The following is a 21690-nucleotide window of genomic DNA, read 5'->3' on the forward strand; positions in this document are numbered from 1 at the left end:
TAGTCAAGTGTGGAAGTTTTTTATTATAGAAATTTGAAATATATAGGCACAAAGCAATATAAAAATGAAATGATAAATTATTGTCAATTTGTCATTAACCGTGATTAATATTATTAATTATATTTAATATTTAATTTAATGTCTTCAATTGTGCTATGATAAAGTTATTGTGTTGGATTGTATTGATTGATTGGTAACCGTTAAAAATGGCATATTGAATAGAAGGAAAATAAAATAGAAACTTTGAAATTTATGATTAAAAGGTATAAATTGGAAGATTTAGAAAATTAAAAATTAAAAATTCCAATAATTTCATATATGATTGAGGATAAATGTGGTGTCTCTAATGTGTATTGTTATATAAAAATAATAGATAGATAGAATGGAAATTGTGGTAATTGCAAATGATTGTTAAGAATAACAATAATATTATTATGATTATAAATATAATATGGAATTAAAAATAAATAAATGCAAAATGTAAAATTTAGAAAAAAAAAGAATAAACGAAAATGTATAATAAAGATATAGAGATGATTTGATTGAAAATTTGTCATTAATTGTGTAGTAAATGAAAGGTGCTTGCATTAGGGTGAATATTATGGTAAGACTATAAGTATTAGAAATATAAAATAGAATTAACAATGAATAAAATATGAAATTTAGAAAAAAAAAAAGAATGGAAGAATATGAGGATGCCACCTAAGAGAGAGAATTGTTGTAATGGCTTCAATATGTAATGCTATATATAATAGATAGATAGATAGATAGATTTCATACGTCTATGAGAAATAAAATGATAGTTGTTTCTCAAAAAAGATTCAGCATATTTGTCATTTGCAATTAATATACGTCTGTGAGATATAAAATGATAGTTGTTTCTCAAAAAACATTCAGCATATTTGTCTTTTGCAATTATTAAATGAAATGTTATTGAAATTTTAAATTTGTAACACTTAATTTAATTAATTACACAATGCGTATTATAATTCTCAACGTTCTCATAATTAATAAGAACTAGCATTTGCCCACCGTGCGATGCACGGCCATTATATTATATTAAAAAATAATACAAAAAATTAAAATGTACAAATACATAAATGTAAAATTATGAATGGTAAAAAATAATGCAATTTTAAAAATTTATATTAAAACGTCTAAATACACATAGTGGTTTTAAGAAAGCATAATTTTATAACATTTATTATTATTTTCATTATTTAATTAAATAGGGGCTAAAGAAAAATGAATTATGTATCAAATTATACTCCTACAAAAATTAAATCATAGAAGTAGGTAGTCTTGTTCAAAAGATAAAATAGATAGGAATTTACGTAGCCCGCACTCGTCATATCTAACCATTCCTTGCAATTGTAGTAAATTAATCAATTTATCTCCCCTATTTAAATGGATGGCAGAATTAAACTGTAATAATATTAAAAAAAGTAGTCAAGTTAAAATATGAAATAATTAACTTATTTAAATCTTTTAATCATAATTCAAAGTTGAAAAACTAATATTTAAGTATTCATTTTAATTAAGTGAGAAAATATCATCTATATTTTGTAACTTGATGATCGCTACTTTATTTTAATATCATGTTGAGAGCACTTCTTAAAATAAGAAATAAGAACTAAGGAAAATGTATGAATTTTATGTAGTTTACGTATGAATTCGCTGTATAAAGGTATGAATTGCGAAAAATAAATTTTTGTTACCTTTGAGATTCAAACTCAAGACCATTAATTCATCCAACAGAATGATGAATCAACTGTAGATCTTGATGATCTAAAGGCTGAAAATGATTCTTATTTTATATCTTAAAAAATGTATTTTATGTTTGGCTATTTTTTTTCTTTTCACAATTGTGAAAAAAAAATCAATAATGAATTTATAATTTAGATGTTAATATTTGTGGGCTTATATAACTTATTTTCAACTTTATGAATTATTATATATATTCCTTACCTAAAAAGAAATAAATTTAAATTTTCAACATTGTTAATTTGAGAGGATTGAGTCGCATTTCTTTGTCTTTGAAAATATAGCATAACGTTGAGCAAAATAATTGTTCAGAAGAGAAAAAATAGCAAAACATAAAACAATACTATATTTTCGCTTTTTTTAAATGGAACACAAAGCTTATGATGAATATAAATTTAAAATTATCTATTCACAATTTTTAAGATTTGTTGTGAGATGATAAAAAAGTAGTGGGACACAAACGGCAGTTTTTTTTTTATGTTCACATTATTGCTAAAATTCTTGCTCTTAAATTAACTTTTAATTACAAAATCGCCATTGAAATTGATTACAAATCAATTTGAAATCAATTTCTAATTGAAAACTGCTGTTTTAATATAGTATAGATATTTTGATTTGAACCCTTTCTTATACATATATAGAAATAGTTCAATATTTTCCAACACTCGCATGTGTCTCTTGTACTTGTAAGGTTGAAATTTAGGTCCAATGCATGTTAGCGCTACATCAGGGTCGATGACTGTCTCGTAACACAAATATGTGCTATGGAAGTCAATCTCCATTCAAGATTGTAATACGAGAATTTGCATGCATTAATTGTCTAAAATAATTGTAGGAAATTGGTTTTGTATTGATCAATGTTTGATTAATTTTCGAGTACCGAAAACATATAATTTAGCAGAATTAAATGGCACAGAATCGATTTACATTTCGAGTAGATGATCGTAGTATATTTATTTACTCAAAATCGATTTCCGGTGAGTGAGAAATAATTAATTAAAGTTGGGTACTTGAAATATGGAGTTACAACGTAACTGCCATCATTACTGCCGTTATTATTGGAGGGGAGGGAGTTACAACGTAACTGCCGTCATTATTGGACGGGAGGGAGTTACTTGATAACTGTCGTCATTATTAGACGGGAGGGAGTTACCATAACTCCCCAGCAGCACTTAAACTCCATCAATAGGAACTAATGTTGCAGGCTCCCCCATAAAGTGGATTGTGCCTATAAATAGGACAACCACTCCATGCATCCAACACACTTAGAATTTCTGCATACAAGCTCACTATGCACTCTCTGCATTCATATAGTCTAGAGCTCTGTCCTCGCCTTGTTTCAGTTCGCCGGAGCTCATTGGTCTGCGGTGCTGCTACCCACGAGACGAAGTCGTTTTATCTTTGGAAACGACACGCCATACCGTGAGCACTACCGAGGCGTATCTCGTCTTGCGGATAGAGGATCCTCCTCGACTCGGCTACATCTTTCTACGGGTTTTTCATTCTTGTAATTTCAATATAGTTTTAGTTCATTGTAATTTTGATCTTATACCTTTCTGTCGCATTGTAATACGCCCGCAAGCATTCGTATTTTCAACAATCGCAAGACGAGATAGCTTGCTAGAGGAGATCAGTTTGGACACCTAATTGAACTGAAAACTTTCGTGACTTGATAACCTTTGCTGGAGATGTAGAATGGACCTGCCAACTCCACCGGGGCTGCCAATGTCGTTGCTGCTGCCAACGCCGCCGCTGCTACTTCTGCCGCATATGCCAATGCGACCAACTCAACCGTAGCTGCTGCCACCAATGTTGCTGCCTCCACATTTTTTGGTGGACCCCTTGATGTGAAAAATCCTATTTCACATGGTCCCACTCCAACGCCTTTCCGGTTTGGTTATACCCAAACGAGCTTTGGAGGAGATGGAAGTTTCAGACATGGAACGGGAAGTGTTGGTCCAATACCATTTGGATCAACGTTTGGTTCCACTTCAAGTGGTTCCATTGGGTCCATGTATGGACACACCGTTGGAGCCTTCGGGTCCAACATGGCAGGCTATGGCCACATACCCATGTCGGTACCAATGCAGCCTCCAATGGCAATGACCAATGTCGACAAGCCACCGAAGTTTTGTGGCACAGATTTTAAAAGTTGGCGTCAAAAGATGTTCTTCTACCTCATGACGTTGGGGTACGCGGGATATTTGACGGACAACGAGCCGCCAACACCGGCGGAGAATGAGACGAACTTTACCGTTCGAGCGGCTTATGACGCGTGGCACAATGCCGATTTTCTTTGTAAAAATTTTCTTCTAGGTGGTTTAGGAGATAATTTGTACAAAGTTTATGTCGATGTAAAGACCTCCAAAGTGTTGTGGGAGGCATTAGATAGAAAGTACAAGCTCAATGATGCTAGTACTAAGAATACATGTGTAACTAGGTACATGGAGTACAAGATGGTGGACTCAAGATCCGTCATCGAGCAAGTGCAAGAATTCCAAATCATCTTGCACGATGTCCTTGCTGAAGGACATGTGGTATCCGATTCTATCACCGTGGTGGCGGTGATTGACAAGCTGCCCCCAAGTTGGAGGGAGTTCAAGACATACCTCAAGCACAAGCGAAAGGGGATGACGTTCGAGGACTTGATCGTCAAGCTCCGTATTGAGTCAAAGAAGAGGAGGTTAAACGACAAGGGGAATGACCAAGTTGAGGCCAAAGCAAACTTGTTGGAGCGAGACGGACCATCCAACTCCAACAAACGAGGGCATCCTAACTCTAAGGACAAAGGAAAGGGCAAAGCACCGACCCGCAAGTTCGATGGTGATTGCTACAATTGTGGCAAACCGGGCCACTTGGCGAAGGATTGCCGCAAGCCCAAAAAGAAGAAGGCGAAACAAGACGCCAACATCATCGAGAAGGATGTCGATGAATGGGATCAAGACGACTTGGCGGCTTAGAATAGTGTTTGAGTCCAAGTTGTAACCATTGTTTGGATAGCACCTTGGTAGAGCATAACCATTGGCCTTATCAAACTTAATAATAAATAAGAATGAGTTCATTTTCTTATTTAATTGAGTTCTTATTTGGTTGATTGTTGTTATTTATAGCGTTGTAGAATACGAATCTAAACGCTATAAAAAGATTAGTAAATATGGATTTACTAAAAGATGAACGAGTTTAACACTCAAAACAAATGTCCAGTTTGTGTTGAAGCAAAATGATCAAGTCTCCATTTCATTATGTTGAAAGGAGCACCAAACTTTTAGAATAATTCACATAAACGTATGTGATCTAAAGTTTGTGCAAACTAGAGGTGATAAAAAGTATTTATCATTTTTGTTGACGATTGCACAAGGTACTGCTACCCATGTTGATCAGTTTTGCGTTACCTCATAACATGTGGGGAAAGCTGTTCTGACAGCAACTGGGGAAGTTGTTTTGTCAGCAAATTATATCCTCAATAAAATTCCACTTAAGGGAAGGGACGTCATTCCCTATGAGCTATGGAAAATAATAAAGCATTTCATACAAATATATTAAAGTGTGGGGTGTTTTCACCCAAACAAGTGTATCCTTTTTGGATATGCACTCAATTGCAAATTGCAATGACACTTGAAGTTTGACAATGTCTACATCAACGACACTTGAAGCAATAACACTTAAAATCAACGAATGTGACAAATGTGTCTACATCAAAAGCGCAGATAACAGGTACATTATGGTCTGCATTTATGTAGATGATATGTTGATCATGGTAAGCAATAATCATATTATAAATGATACGAAAACATGCTAAAAAGAAACTTTGGCATGACAGACATGGGGTTAGCTGATGCAATCCTTGGAATGAAAATTCTCAGGACAGCTGATGGAATAACATTGATACAATCTCACTACATCGAGAAAGTGCTCAAAAGGTTCAATGCTTTTGATAAAGCACCCATAAAACACCATTGGAACTCAATGTTCACTTGAAAAAAGAATATGGGTGATCCTGTTGCACAGGAAGAGTATGCAAGAATCATTGGGTGTCTTATATATTACAAATTGCACTCGACCTGACCTTGCATGCCCAGTGAACAAATTAAGTCACTATACAAGTAATCCAAGTAAAGAACACTGGAACGCACTTGTGACAGTTTTGAGATACTTAAAGTATATTATAAACTTTGGAATACACTACACGAGATACCCCCGGTACTTGAAGGGTACTGTGATGCTAATTAGATATCGGACGCGAAAGACTCGTTATCAACGAGTGGTTACGTGTTCACTATAGGGGGAGGAGCTATCTCGTGGAGATTTACAAAACAGACATATATTTCTAAATCCATCATGGAATTAGAATTCATCGCTTTGGACAAAACAGGTACAGAAGCCAAATGGCTGCGGAACTTCCCAGAAGATATTCCATGTTGGTCTAAACTCGTGTCGCCAGTTATGATAAACTGCGATAGCCAAGCAGCTATTGGTAGGACAAAAAGTAGGTTATACAATGCTAAGTCTCGACACATACGTCGACGACATAATACCGTAAGATATTTGATCAAAAATGGAGTTATCTCGATTGACTACATAAGGTTAACGGATAATCTGGCCGATTCGCTCACTAAAGCTTTAAGTCGAGATCAAATGTATAAATTGCTAGAGGTAATGGGTGTAAAATCCACAAAATAAGGACAATTATAGTGGTAACCCAACCATGATGACTAAAGATCCCAAGAACTTGGTTCAATGGAAAAACTAAGCTATAAGAGTCCGAGTAGAACACTCGGCTACTTGCATTCCCTAGAAGAGCAACTGAGTGTTGAAACCTGCTTAGTGGTAAGGTTAAGTCTTTGACTTTTAATAATTTCTAAACACCTCTAGGAAGTTGAGTATAGCAGGATACTCAATAAAGAATCACCTATATAAGTGAGATGTGGGGGCCGTATCGACCTCACACTTATGAAATCCAAAGAGCTGTCCAGCGCCCGCAAAGGACAAAAATGTGAGAACGAAATGAGGTTGAGACGTTAGTGTGTTAATACTGTTGTCTCGGTATATATAAAGGAGAAATGGTTCAAAGATATTGAGTTCTACTAATTCACTAGTATAATCGATAGTATTAACTAAGGATGGTTCAAGGCTGCAAACCTCTTATTCTAATGCACTAAGATCTCTCGAGAACAGAGCTTGTGTCTATATATGCATTTTTGGCTATTTCCACTCATGTGGGGGATTGTAGGAAATTAGTTTTGTATTGACCAATGTTTGACTAATTTTTGAGTACCGAAAATATTTAATTTAGCAGAATTAAATAGCACAGGATCGATCTACATTTCGAGTAGATGATCATAGTATATTTATTTACTCAAAACCGATTTCCGGTGAGTGAGAAATAATTAATTAAAGTTGAGTACTTAAAATATGGAGTTACAACGTAACAGCCGTCATTACTGCCGTCATTATTGGACGGGAGGGAGTTACAATGTAACTGCCATCATTATTGGACGGGAGGGAGTTACTTGGTCACTGCCGTCATTATTAGACAGGAGGGAGTTACCGTAACTCGCCAGCAGCACTTAAACTCCATCAATAGGAATTAATGCTGCAGGCTCCCCCATAAAGTGGATTATGCCTATAAATAGGACAGCCACTCCATGCATCCAACACACTTAGAATTTCTGCATACAAGCTCACTCTGCACTCTCTGCATTCATATAGTCCAGAGCTCTGTCCTTGCATCGTTCCAGTTCGTCGGAGCTCGTTGGTTTGCGGTGTTGCTACGCACGAGACGAATCCATTTTATCTTTGGAGACGACACCATACCGTGAGCACTACCGAGGCGTATCTCGTCTTGCGGATAGAGGATCCTCCTCGACTCAACTACATCTTTCTACGGGTTTTTCATTCTTGTAATTTCATTATAGTTTTAGTTCATTGTAATTCTGATCTTCTACCTTTCTGTCGCATTGTAATACGCCCGCAAGCATTCGTATTTCCAACAATAATTCAGCTCCAATTCGATTCTATATACTAAAATAAAAACAATATTGTAATATGATCAAAGTATGAAGTTCAACTTAATAAAGAGAAGTTGAACTGAATTAGCATGCAAGTAAACAATGTTTTCAAACATAACTCTAAATTTAGCAAGAATATTGTAACCAAGTATGCGTAAAAATCATGTTTCTCAATTACAAACTGAATCAATAGAAGTTAAAAACAAAAAGGTGGTCTTTGGTACACCCGAGTTGACCCGTATCCTGATTTAAATCCATATTCTGACTCAAATCATATAAATGACACTATTCGGTTATATAAATGACACTGTCTGTAATTGACACTATTATATACAAATGACACTATAACATTATAAATAACACTGTGTATAATTGACACTATAACATTGTAAATGACACTATAATATTTTAAATAACACTATAAGATTCAAAATGACACTATAATATTTTAAAATGTTACAATGTCATTTATATAATTGAATAGTGTCATTTGTATAACTGAATAGTGTCATTTACACGATTTGAGTCAGGTGCGCGTTTGGATTAGCATGCGGGTTAGGATTTGGGTACGGGTCAATCCAGGTGTACGGTACACCCGGGTGTACAGGAGATTTTGTGAAAAACAAATATGTCTAATCTATATAATACATAAAAGAGGAGTTTTGCCCCTCCATTTTTTTTGATAAATTTACAATATTAAATAAAGAAATTAAAAGGCCGCTCCACGGGGGACTCTCCCTCCATTTTTTCTCTCTTCTCTCGTCAACTTTTTTACTACTCTTCTCTCTCTCTCTCTCTCTCACAATAATTTTATTTTATTTTAAATATCGTCAAATTTAATATATGAAAAAATATTCAATATGCATCTTAAATTTAAATTCGTAACAAGATCTTTAATATGGTATAACAATCATTAAAAATAAATTTAAAACGAACAAGTTATTAAAATTTTAAAATATTTTACTCTCTTTCTCTTTGTTAAAATTTTACAACCTTTTTATTTATGTCTATGTATGAAAATATTTATTTATTATTAAGTGGAATACTCTATATTAATAATGTGTATATTTATTTTCATTATCAAATAATTTAAAATTGTTTAATAATTATAATTATGATTATATTTTATACATGGTTGAAAATAACGTTTTTAAATTTTAGATTTTATGAGTAATTGATATTTTATTTTTAAATCATATTTTGCATTTATTTATATTTTGATTCAGGTTGATATTTATATTTATACATTTAAAATATCATTTAATTTCAATTTCGCCGTGCATCGCACGAATGAGTGTACCAATACATTGAAAAAATTTAATGCCCCAAATTACCAAAAAGTAAACCTGTGTAAAACGTAGAGTAATGTTGATAGGAATGTTATCAACGGAATGTTAATAACATTGAAACCAACATGCAGCGGAAATAAACAACACACAGATTAACTTTTTCACGGATTATATCACTATAATCCGCGAGTGCCTCAAGGCTAAATTCACTATGATCATCAACAATACAAAGTACAAATTCAGATATCTCTGGTAATCTATCTTTACACATTGGCTGCCTAAGATAAATCTACCTATCTAGAATCTGCACTAAAGTGTTGAATCAACACAGAAAACCAAAACAGTCGAATAACAAATGTTACTCGAACAAAGCAGTCTGCTACGCTCCAATGTCCTCGATCTTCAACCCTTACCCTTGACCTCCCGTCAATACAGAGTAAGCCTTTACAGATTAGCTGCCTAAGACTCCCCCATCAAAGCAAAGGTTTGAAAAACTGGTGTCATGTTTGCAGCAAGGCAAAGTGACGAGTTGGTTGTGAGTGAATGTTAGGTCGGTGAAAACGCACTTCCAAAACGTAATGATGAATGAGGCTTCTTGCTGCTTTTATAGACCTTCATTTCGTGGTTAGTTTCCTCCACTTCCCACTTCCAGAAGCTTCATATAACCGCTGCAATCCACCTCCGAAAACTGCTAGTCGACCAGTCTGGAATGTTGGTTGAAAGATCATGGTTCCTTAAAAATAGGAACTAACACCCCACTACTTTGGATCATGAATAACCGTCTTTCCACTTATTGAAAACGTGGTCAACAAGCTTAAAACCTTTATTCCACAACCAAAGAATAATAACACGTAAAAGGAAGGTAAAGATTAAATATATACAATTACCAATGGAGAGCCAAAGTATGGAGTCAAGACAGACTCCGGAATATTGGTTGCAACCCAGAAATGTTGACACCATGAATGTTATCAACATCCCACCCAACATTAAAAACACGTATGTTATCAACATTGGTCCCAACATTGTCGGAGTCAACATTGACTCTAAAATACATTATTAATTTACAATTATATATTATATCCGATATATGTCAACACTTCTTTAGACAAACCTACATGTATTGTATTTTTTTTTTCTCATTATTTATTACTAATATATATTCCCCATTCCACAAAAGTATGTTTAATTTGTTCGATATGAGTTTTAATAAATGTTAGATGAACGTGTTGTGAGTGAAGAAAATAGTCCACTTTTGTAAATTAAATGGAAAAATAATATTGAACTATATTGGTAAAATTATAAATATATTTTAAAGTAATGAATTGGCAGTATGGTCGTGTCCAAAAATAGGTTGTGTATATTCTTATGCTATGAATAAAAAAGAAAAATAAGAATACTCTTATGTAACATAGATAATAGAGGCAAAATTTAAAGTGCCCTTTCTCTTATGAATAATTTGAAAAATGCCCACCCTTATCATGCAAAGCACTACATGCCCTAAATAAGTGAAGAACCGAAAATGCCCTTTGAATGTGATGGATGTGCATTGTTTTCCGCAAAAGTACTTACACATCTATGACAAAAGTTGTTAAAGTGTAAGAAAAACATCAATTCATCAATTTAAACATTGAAATCGGTCAAATATGTGTTGGAACATGTGAAATACTGACAGAGAAGTTAATATTTATTTATTTTTGAATTAAAATCGAAGGTTTTACAAGTAAATCGTAGGCTAATTAATCAATGGAAAATAAATACTAAAAATTAACACAATCGATATTAGCACTCAAAACACACATTGGAAAAAAAAAACAAGCGTCCGACCGGGAAAAACAAGTGTCCGATCGGACACAAGTTTTCACCGGGCGGACACATATATGTTCCGGTCGGATAGTTGTTTTTTTGGTTCCTATGTGTGTTTTGAGTGCTAATATGGATTGTGTTAATTTTTTGTATTTATATTCCATCGATTAATTAGCCTTCAATTAAGGGACATAATTTTTTTTTTTTTAAATTGATGATAAACGACAAATATGATGTGAAATAGCTTTGTCAGTAAAGTATTCATGTCAAACACTCTAATTTCATTGAAATTCACCTGAAATGAAGGAATCTTTGTTTATATATGAGTGAATTCTCTCATTCTCTCATCCTCTCATCCGAACACTCAAAGTGAAAAAACACTCAAACTCATTAGAAATTCTAATATTTTCCAAGTGGTGAAGCTATTATTTGTGAATTCTCTCATCCGAACGTTTAAAGGTATGTCATTTTACGTTTGAAATGTAATTTAAGTTGGTTATTGTTTATTTTCAATGTTTTGTTTGATCCTATATGCTTATGTGAATTATTAGCATATTATAGCATACTATGATTTAAAGCCACGTTTGAAGGAAATACATGTGAATTAGAGCAAATTCTATCATGTTTTAAAGTATTAATTAGTAATTATTAGTTTCATTTTAGTTCTATACATATATATTGCTACATAACTCATGTTATTATGCTCGAAAATTATGTATCCGCCCGGACAAGTGTCCTTGAAAATGTGTCCGGCCGTGTGTAATTGTATATCATGTAATACACGGCCGGACACATTTCCTCGGCTACTTCCCCGGGCGGATAGATGTTTTTCGAGTGTATTAACATGTTATATGTTGTATTTTAACATTGTATTCCATTTACATCATATATTTATTTATTTATTATTTTTTCTGTAGATGAATGAATATGGGAGATACTTTGTGGTTAATTATGGAGGTGCCTTCAATGGTTATGAGTACATCGGCGGCTCTTCTAAGAATTTGCATATTTTCGGAGACACAATGGCCAGTACGGTGTACATGATAAATTACCTGATGATGGAGAATTCATTGAGCACTAATTACAGCTTGTATTATTTGACGAAGAGATTAAATGGCAGGGTATACAGTAAAAATATTCTTGCCGATGACAATGATTTGCTTCAGTTGCTGGCGTCGCAGCCACATTTTCCTGAGATTTATGTTGTTGAAGACGATTACAGTGGAGGAGTGTATGTTCCTTCGTTCGATCTCCCTCAATCTTCCGGGTATGGAGGTGAATCCAGTGCAACATTCGAAGGTGGGGACGGATTGGAAGCAATCCAAAGATATGCTTATTTAGACCTATCAGCCGGAGATTCACCGGCGCAACAAAGTGTTGAACCGTCGGTCACTTGGGGTAATGATCAGTCAACGGGTTGGCCTTCATGGGATGAGCCAAATTCGTACCAGTACGATCGCCTAATAACTGATCGTTGTTGGGGTCCAGCTGATGATCAATATACGTACGAGCCTCAGTTCGTGGAGGATGCTGGTAATGTAGATGAAGATTATGTTCCATCGTCTGAAGCCGAGACTGATACAAGCGCCTCTGAAGACTTGTCGGAGCCAGAGAACGTGAGAAGGGCGGGGATTGAATATGCAGGTTGGCAGAATTTGCAGATCGACGAGGATGATGACGAACAGGTTCCTGGAGCAGATGAACTAACTAATTGGTTAGTTCCGGTTATCCCGTTGGACGCCGCAGCGGCAGTTGTGGATATTGAAGATTATCAGCTATTGCCTCGGGAGTTGTCAAAGAATATGTATTTCAATAGCAAAGATGATCTGATCGTTACAATCGGTCTGTGGAACATGAAGCAGGGCAAGGAATTTTCTATCAGCAAATCAGACAGCAGACGAGTCTACGTCAAATGCAAGCATTCAGATACGTGCCCCTTCAAGCTCCATGCATCGTCACAAGATGGAGTCATTTGGGGAGTGTATAAGTTCACCAATGAGCACTCATGCGACGGTGAGCTAGGGCGCGTAGCGCGAATAAAGGCCCCCGCAAAAGTCGTCGCAGCATATTTAGCACAGAAGATACACGACGATTGCGAGATCTTGAAGCCGAAGGCCATCCAGCTGGAGCTGCGACGTGAGTTTAGCGTACAGATCAAGTACGATGTTGCATTGCGAGCCCGTAATCGAGCCACTGAGATGGTTTATGGTCGACATGATCAGTCCTTCGAGATGCTGCCCAAGTACTTATACATGTTGAGACAATCCAATCCCGGTTCGAGGGTGGAGTGGGAAGTTGACGATGATGGCCGATTCAAACACTTATTTGTTGCTCTTGCAGCTTCGGCTACCCCTTTCATGTTCAGCTTACGGCCAGTGATTGTCGTCGATGGCACACACTTGAAGGGCAAGAATAGGGGTATTTTGTTTGTTGCAGTGACGAAGGACGGCAACGAGAGTTTGTTCCCACTCGCGTATGGTGTTGGCCCGAAAGAAAACGATGAATCGTGGAGTTATTTCATGTCACGCATTCGACGTGTTTATGGCCAAGCCGATCCACTTTTGATTGTCTCTGATCAGCATATCTCCATTGCCAATGCTATCAGGAATGAGTTACCAAATGCAACCCACGGCCTATGCTACTACCATTTGCAAAATAACCTGAAGCATTACGGTAAGGCAGTGGTCGAGGTGTATCGACAAGCTGCATTTGCGTACGAGAAGTCCGACTTCAATAGGGCTATGAACGCCCTGAAGGTTATGAAGAGAGCCGCGTACGATAAACTAATGGGGATTGGGCCGGAGAAGTGGGCTCGTTCGATGTGTCCTATGCCTGTGCGACGCTACAGTTTTATGACATCAAATGCTGCTGAAGCTTTTAATTCCAGATTGTTGTGGGCAAGAAGACTTCCTATATGCTCGATGTTAGAGGCAATCAGAATTGTTATTGAGAAATGGTTCAGCGAGCGACTAAGGAGTGCACAACAAATCGAGCAAGGCTTGACTGTTGAGGCTGGTAAAAGGGTAGCTATTGAAGTCCAAAAAAGTCGTCGATACACTGCACAAAGGTTGAGTGGCATGAAGTATAAGGTGCAAACTGCTGACAGAAGCTTCAAGGTGGATCTAGAGAAGAAAAAATGCGAATGTCGAGTATTTCAGCTAGACCAACTGCCCTGTTCTCATTCAATCGCTGCAATAAGGTACGATCATGAAATGATTACTGTCGGGTTCATTGAAATGTAAATATGTTCTAATGTTCGTTATATTGATTACTATCGGAGTTTGTTTGTTTTTATAGTGAAGCCGGTGATACGATCGCGGAGTATGTAGACTCGTACTACACGAATGACTTTCTTATCGATACTTACACTCGCGAAGTTAATAATCTCCCGCCGAGACGCCAGTGGTTGGTTCCCGAGCACATCGCTGAGCAGGTTGTATTACCTCTGATTGTAAAAGGTCAAGCGGGGCGCCCAAAAGAAGGTAGACATCGAGGCGGTGGTGAAGGCACCAGCACACAAGCCGATGAGTCTTCTAGTATCAGGCGTCGTAAACCAAAGAAGTGCAGCATCTGCCATGAAGAAGGACACAGCAAGAGAACGTGCGCTGGCAGGGCGACTGAGCCCAGGGAGTAGTGGGATCCATTTGTGTGCTGTAACAGTTAATGATATTGATTGAATTATCTTAATATTCGATAAGCTGGAATGATTTACAGGAAATAATGCTCGTTGAATAACCAAATAGAAGCACACATTAATGTAACAATATACAAAACTATGCAAAACCAAGTCTAGTGATACGATGTGTCCTAGTTTCACACAACGAAAATATAGATCTAGCAATCTTGGCCCTGTATGCCGCCACGTTGTGGTTACCCCACTCAATGGATGGAGAGCCAGATATCAGTCGTTCTGCATACATGCAGACGAAAGGCCCGCAGCTGACAGAGTCCTGCTGGTGAAACTGAACCTCCGCCGGAGCAAACACCGCCGTCATAAGTGGGTACTTCTCCTTTGCCACTGTCGAATCAATGGATGTGTCGTCTAGCCACCTCGCCAACTGAAGGACAATTGGCAACAATCTCAGTAAAGGCAGTAGTTCACCAACTCGACCATCCTGCTGTCGAGGTGATAGCTTGTGGAATACTGGGTCATAGACCTCGCAAACCAATTCTCCTAACCGGATCCGACATAGGACAAAATGGCGGCCAATTATGACTGGCATGAGAACCTATGACAAACCACAATGAATTGATAAGAAACAACATATAAAGCACAAATGACTAATGACAAATAATTGTTTAACTGATTACCTGTGTGGCATCCATCCATCCTATATGACCAGGAGGAAGTTCTTGGCCCTTAACGGCTTTTCCACGTATTTGGCAGAGCCAGTCTATCCGGGGCTGCCAACCATCAGCTATTGCTCCATGCGTCAATATATGATACTCCTCTGGAGTAAACTCACTGGCTGCCCACTTCTCCAATAGAGCGTCCCACTCGCCCTGGAGGTATATCTACAGATCAATAGAAGTAATTAATAATTTATATTCGCACCAATGAAAACATACAAATAATGAAAGTTTACTTACAAACCAATCCGTGTCTAATATGATTGTGTTATTCATATCTACGTCATCCAGTAAATCTGCTGAAGCTCGAAGTCTATTTCTCAAGCTTAAGAAATACAAGTCAATATCCTGCAACAAAGTTAAAATCAATAAGTTAGTAGAAAGTAATTTAACAATGTTAAAATCAATAGATTATTTACCCCAGTTGTGAATTCCTGGCTGACATTATCCACCCGCGCGAAGTCGTCGTACTCCCGCAAACCACCACTTGCCTTGACATAAATCTCACGACCCCTACCCTCTCGACACCTAGCCATCCACTTCTCATAATGGTCACTGCAGACTTGTGTCACTGGACGTGGCATTTGGCTATTAACCCAAGGCGATCGCTGATAGTTAGACGGACGCCTCACCCTCTGACTGCGACGCGGGGGCTCTGCTGGCGGCTGCTCTGCCGGCGGCTGCTCTGCCTGTGGCTCAGGCTCTAGGTGCTGCAGCAGCAGTACCTGTGGCTGCTCTGCCTGTGGCTCAGGCTCCTCCGTCTGAGCCTGTCCTGCCGAACTGGACTGTCCCCACTCATGTGGTGCAATAGAAGTGAGCGGTTCAGCAAAGAATATCGGGGTCTCTGTTCTATACTGCGGCTTCAGGAATGGGGAAGACCAATGAGGGTAGACTTGGGTCGACCAGTCAAAAGTCTGCTCCGCCGGTGTGTAGTCGCCCTGAACAGACTGATTCATGGCCCGCCACTGCTCGTCGTAATCCTGGGTCTCTGGATGGCGTGGTTCCTCACCGCGGGGGTCGTCGTCGCAGGAACGTGAAATGCTTGGCCCTGAAGCGTCGGGCCCTGAAGCACTGGGTGGAGGAGACCGTGGCTGTGGAGGAGACCGTGGCTGTGGAGGATCAGGGGACCGTCGCTGGTCATCATCATCAGGGGAGTCGGGCACTCGGAAATGTTTGCTCTTCTTGCACCTATCCTTTTTACCCTTGCTCTTCAGTTTCTCCACGAATTTGCCGAAGGCCTTCTTAATCTCCTGACGGATCGTCTTCTTCACCCACTTACGATCCATCTCACCCTCGCTGGGACTGGATACAGTCCGAGATCCGCTCGACGATGAAGAAGTATGCGGCGCTGGGCGCTTGCCCGGATCTACTGAATGACGAGCCGGCTCGTGGGGTCGAGCATCCCTCACAGGGCGCGAGCCCGGATCTACTGAATGACGAGCCGGCTCGTGCTGTCGAGCATCCCTCACAGGGCCCCGGACACTGTGACTGCGAGTCGTACGAGGCTGTCTAGGTACATCCTCCTCGTCCCCGCGCTCCTCCACAACACGGGCTCCGGTGCCCTGTGGAAATTGGACACCCCGAGCTAATGGGTTGTCGGGGGGCCTGAAGCTCACCGAGAGTTCGCCCGGTGTCAGCGCTGATATGAAGTAGTGACTCGACAGATCGTCATCATCGGGGTCCAGGGGCATGACACCACCCTAGAAAGCAACAAAGATAATATATTAGAACATAAGTAAAACCAGTAACGGTGTGGAGGATAATCTTAAATAACTGATTACCTGTCCCTCGAATAGATCGCGCAGACCGTGAAGCTTCGGCTTACCCCTGAAAGTCCATCTCAAACACCGAGGGTGCGCTGTCGGATCACCGCTAGATGCTGCGACCATGTGTCCGAAGCCCGGGACGCGCTCCAATGCCCAGACATATAAAGCCCACGAAGGACCGTAGAAGTGATACTTCTCGCCCTTTCCTGTCTCTCTCGTATAATGGCATAACATCTTATACGAATACGCGCCCCAGGGGAATCTATCAAATGCAGCCAGATCATCCACCAACACCCAAAGCCACGGCTGTACCCGCGCATCCAACCCAAGAACAAGGGTGTGAGCCACACACACGAGGACAGCACGAAGGTACAGGCTCCCATCCTCATCATCCACTCGACGATCCAAATCGCACACGCGTTTGATGAGCGACTGTATGGTCATGCTTCGCGCACCGCAGAATCCTCGGTATGCCTCCACGCGACTACAGTCGTGCTGTAATGTCGCATCGAACCTCGATCCCCCGAAATTGAGCCCAGTCACTAATGCGTAGTCCGCAGGGGAAAATCTGACTCGTGCTCCGCACAGAAAGAAGCACATCTCATTTTCTTCTGACACAATCTGCCTCGATACAATCTGGTGTAATGCTTTATTGCTCTTCGCGCCGGGCCTCCAATCAGTGAAATGCCCAAAACATGATGCTCTAAATCTTCCCAATAAATCTGAATTGCACTGTTCGCCGACCACATTTAAAGTTTCAACCAGCTCCGGAAAATGTGAATCCCTATAGTAGGTGCTGATAGCAACCTCCGTCTGGTCTATAGTGTCGCGACGAAGATATGGGACATTCGCCTATTCATTTACAAAATGAATACCATATTAAATTCAGTAAAAAAATTAAAAAATAATACAAATAGGCATAATTAAATAACTACAATTTAATCAATACCAACCAATTTAATTAAACTGCAATTTAATACTAAATTCAGTAAAATTCAGTAATATTAAACTGCAATTAAATTCCGCAAAATATTAAAATTCAATAATTCAGTAAAATACTAAAATTCGAGAAAAATAGTCAAATTCAGTAAAATATTAAAATAGTAATTCAGTAAATTCAGTAATATTAAACTGCAATTAAATTCAGTAAAATTCAGCAATTTAATATTAAATTCAGTAAAATTAGTAATTCAGCAATTTAATATTAAATTCAGTAAAAATTCAGTAAAATATTAAACTGCAATTAATACCAAGCAATTTAATTAAATAAAGTAAAATATTAAAAAACGGCAATTTAATTAATACCAAAAAATAACAGTTTCATTAATTAATAATTCAACAATTATAATTAAATTAAATTCAGTAAAATAGTAATAATTAACGTAAACATACAGATACATGGAAAAAAGTATTTTATACCTAAATAACAACTATCCGGCCGGCGAAGTGTCCGGTAAAATGAATCCGGCCGGGTACATTTCAGATTGAAACTGTCCCGGCCGGACTCATTATTCCGGGCATAGTGCCGGCCGGGTAGTTGTTCTATCGGCATAAAATACTTTAATTTATCAAATCGCACAAAGCCCACATACACAATGCAATTATAATTACTTAAACAAATATTTCAGATTGAAACAAATTCAGTAATACCCAGCAAAACTCGCAATACTAATTACTTAACCAAATATAATTAAATTAAATTCAGTAAATTACTAACTGATTAATATAAACATACAACTAATTAAAATGGCATAATTTATGCTAAAACACGATCGGTCCGGCTGGTGAAGTGGCCGGATAAATCGATCCGGCCGTATGTTTCATTTAAATAATGTTCTCGGCCGGATCGATTTATCCGGCCACTTCACCGGCCGGACCGATCGTGTTTTAGCATACATTATTCTATTCAATTTCATGAAAATTAAAAATAAATACCTGTGAAGAAGATGCCATGGATGAGTCCGAGTGTGCTTCAATCTTTTGAACTCTCTGTGCTTCAATCTTTTGAACTCTCTCTCTCTCGGTGGGTAAAAGTGAAGAAGCCGATAGAGGTGTGTGGTGGAGTAAAAAACCCTAGTATTTTAAAGTAAGTAGGTAAAAGTGAAGAAGCCGATTGTATCGGCTTTATGTCTATCAAAAGGGAATCAAATTTTGAAGAAAGATATTTTTACCTTTATGTATCGGTAACATGCATGATTTTTTTGGGTAACAAGCATGCATTTATTTGGGACGGATATTGAGTATATTTTAAATTTAAAGATATCAATTGATTTACACGATATATATAGTGTTATATAGTACTATATATCAACATTCAAGAATAACACAATATATATATATAAATATATATATATATACAAATAATTTCAAAGAATATATGTATTGAAATTAAGATATTAAAGGGAAAAAAATAAAAAATTTAAGATAGATACGCATGGATATATATTATTAGCGTCTTGATTTTTTTTTTTTTTATGAAATTGAATAAAATAGAATATTTTATGCCTAAATATCATCGATCCGGCCGGTAATTGTCAAGGAACAATGTATCCGGCCGGGTCATTTGTAAATTGAAATGTACCCGGTCGGATACATTTCTCTGGCCATTTTACCGGCCGGATCGATGATATATCGACATAAAAGTTTGTATTCTATCTATTTATATCTTTATATTAATTTTTACTATTTTGCTGAATTTAATTTAATATATTGTTTAAGTGTTAATTAGTGTCCGGTCGATATATTTACAATTTAAAGATATGAACACTATATATATATATACAGTGACTTACAAAATCATTGCATGCACAGATTGAAATCATTTCGGTCATTATTGTAAAGAAATGCATTGAAACTCAAAAATGTGTAAGATTGTGTAAGAGAACCGAAATCATTACATTTGATGTTGACCTACTTAAGGGTTAATTAGTAATTTAGGGCATGGGTAGCTTTGCATGATAAGGGTGGGCATTTTTCAAAATATGAATAAGGAATGGGGCACTTTTGCCTATTAACACTAGATAATATATATATTTAAGCATTAGCTAGCGTACATCCATATGTATAATTTAGTTAAATTTTATTGTAATAAATATTTTCTTATTGTATTATTGCATATTTTAGGTGTGTTGACCTTAAGTTTCGTCGCCTATATTTTATTTTTCTTATTTTAAAAGTATTGTTTTAACGCTTCATCAAGAGTTTGTTAGTGTGTGGCTCAAAAAAAAAAAAAAAAAGAGTTTGTTTGTGTGCATTTATAGCTCCCGGCATCAGCATCCGCAGATTGCTTCCTATTACACAGTTAATGTCTGATGTCCCCACTACATAGGAGTATTACACTTCTACAAACGTTATTTTATGTAAATAAGTCAATTTCTCTAATATTTATGCATTCTGGAACAAACTTTACTAAAATCTTCCTTTAAACTTTGTCCGTCACCCATTTCGATTCTAAATTAGTATTGCCCATAATGAAACCATAGTTTTAATTATTAAATTTAATTTTCCAATTTTTGAATTATCAAATTATACCAACCCCTAAAAATTAGTATTTAATAGTAATTTGTAAGTTCCACACACACACATTCTGATTATTATAAAAATCACAATTTAAAATGAAAACTAATGACACTGCATTGACGTGCAAAGTTATTGCATTCGCCTTGAAATTTACTGCATTAGGAAAAAAATGGGAAAATAAATAAATAAAGTTTCACTCCCTTCAGGATTTGAACTCAAGTTTGCATTCATTCATCAATATGATGCATCCACCGTAAATTTTCTTGATCGAAGGGCTAAAACAGTTCTCCGTTCTCATTTTATTTAAAGGTTTTCATTTGAACTTTTCTCCATAAAAATAGCTCATAGAGTATAGAATAGGAATAAATTCATACAATTTATTTACTCATAATCTAACGGTTGAGATTTAATCTTAGAGAAATTGTATATAAATATACGAATTATATATATGTAGAACACATATGATTTGCTTTATAAATGTCTGAATTACGAAAAATAAAATTTTTACACTCTACATATGAGATTCGAACTCAGGACCGTGAATTCATCCAACAAAGTGATGAATCAACAAAATGGTTCATATTTTAGGTTCTATTGAGAATTTGATTTGTTGTGAGAAAATGAGAATAATGAACATAATTAGTATAACTGATGAACCAACGTATTTATTTAATATGTTTAAAATCTCGCCACCTCCAGGATTCAAATTCAAGATCAAAATGTTTGTTCATAAAAATCATTGACTAGTTTATCCAAATGAAATGATTTGTTCGCAACAGATGTATTCTCATTTCTCACATTACTTGTGAATTCTCAATTGATCCTTTCTCTATATGCATGTATATGCAATGCACACATATGTGTAGTAGTATGTGATACTCGTAAGTTAAATTTATCTCGACTGAAATTAATTAACTAGGATTAATATGAATATTTACATACATGCATATATATATATATATATATATATATATATATATATATATATATATATATATATATACCAAAAAACTGTAGTAGTATGTGAAACTCGTAAGTTAAATTTATCTTACACTCGACTGAAATTAATTAACTAGGATTAATATAAATATGTACATACATGCATATATATACCAAAAAACTCGACCCCACGTCAATTAAAGCCTATTGTAGTAGCTTCATAGCCATGAGCTTCATCTGTTTTCAATTCTG

The 21690-nt window shown here is 36.8% G+C and overlaps 2 protein-coding genes across 2 annotated transcripts; one reads left to right on the forward strand and one right to left on the reverse strand.

The window, feature by feature from the left end:
• Positions 1-5586: 5586 nt before the first annotated feature.
• LOC131018717 (uncharacterized) lies at positions 5587-14524 on the forward strand. Its single transcript, XM_057947426.1, has 5 exons — positions 5587-5684; positions 5773-5777; positions 12353-12549; positions 12727-14063; positions 14162-14524. The coding sequence occupies exons 1-5, from the start codon at positions 5587-5589 to the stop codon at positions 14496-14498; spliced, it is 1974 nt and encodes a 657-aa protein (XP_057803409.1). The 3' UTR covers positions 14499-14524.
• Positions 14525-14568: 44 nt separating this feature from the next.
• On the reverse strand, positions 14569-19294 carry LOC131016487 (uncharacterized). Its single transcript, XM_057945191.1, has 6 exons — positions 18916-19294; positions 16996-17832; positions 15634-16914; positions 15455-15562; positions 15176-15379; positions 14569-15093 (listed from the first exon to the last, which is right to left on the reverse strand). Exons 1-6 carry the CDS (start codon positions 18931-18933, stop codon positions 14638-14640), a joined length of 2904 nt encoding a protein of 967 aa, XP_057801174.1. The 5' UTR covers positions 18934-19294; the 3' UTR covers positions 14569-14637.
• Between the last annotated feature and the right edge of the window lie 2396 nt (positions 19295-21690).

This window comes from Salvia miltiorrhiza, chromosome 3 (assembly GCF_028751815.1).
Source record: "Salvia miltiorrhiza cultivar Shanhuang (shh) chromosome 3, IMPLAD_Smil_shh, whole genome shotgun sequence".
In the NCBI taxonomy this organism is placed as follows: Eukaryota; Viridiplantae; Streptophyta; class Magnoliopsida; order Lamiales; family Lamiaceae; genus Salvia; species Salvia miltiorrhiza.

Bases quoted from the DNA above. Each gene is read 5' to 3' on its own strand.
- LOC131018717 (XM_057947426.1), top strand. From the start codon at position 5,587: ATGGGGTTAGCTGATGCAATCCTTGGAATGAAAATTCTCAGGACAGCT. The intron at 12,550-12,726 runs GTTCCTGGAGCA...AACATGAAGCAG, and splicing joins ACGAGGATGATGACGAACAG to GGCAAGGAATTTTCTATCAG. The intron at 14,064-14,161 runs GTACGATCATGA...TTGTTTTTATAG, and splicing joins CATTCAATCGCTGCAATAAG to TGAAGCCGGTGATACGATCG.
- LOC131016487 (XM_057945191.1), bottom strand. The intron at 15,563-15,633 runs GTAAATAATCTA...ACTTTGTTGCAG, and splicing joins GCCAGGAATTCACAACTGGG to GATATTGACTTGTATTTCTT. The intron at 15,094-15,175 runs GTAATCAGTTAA...GGTTTGTCATAG, and splicing joins GATGGATGGATGCCACACAG to GTTCTCATGCCAGTCATAAT.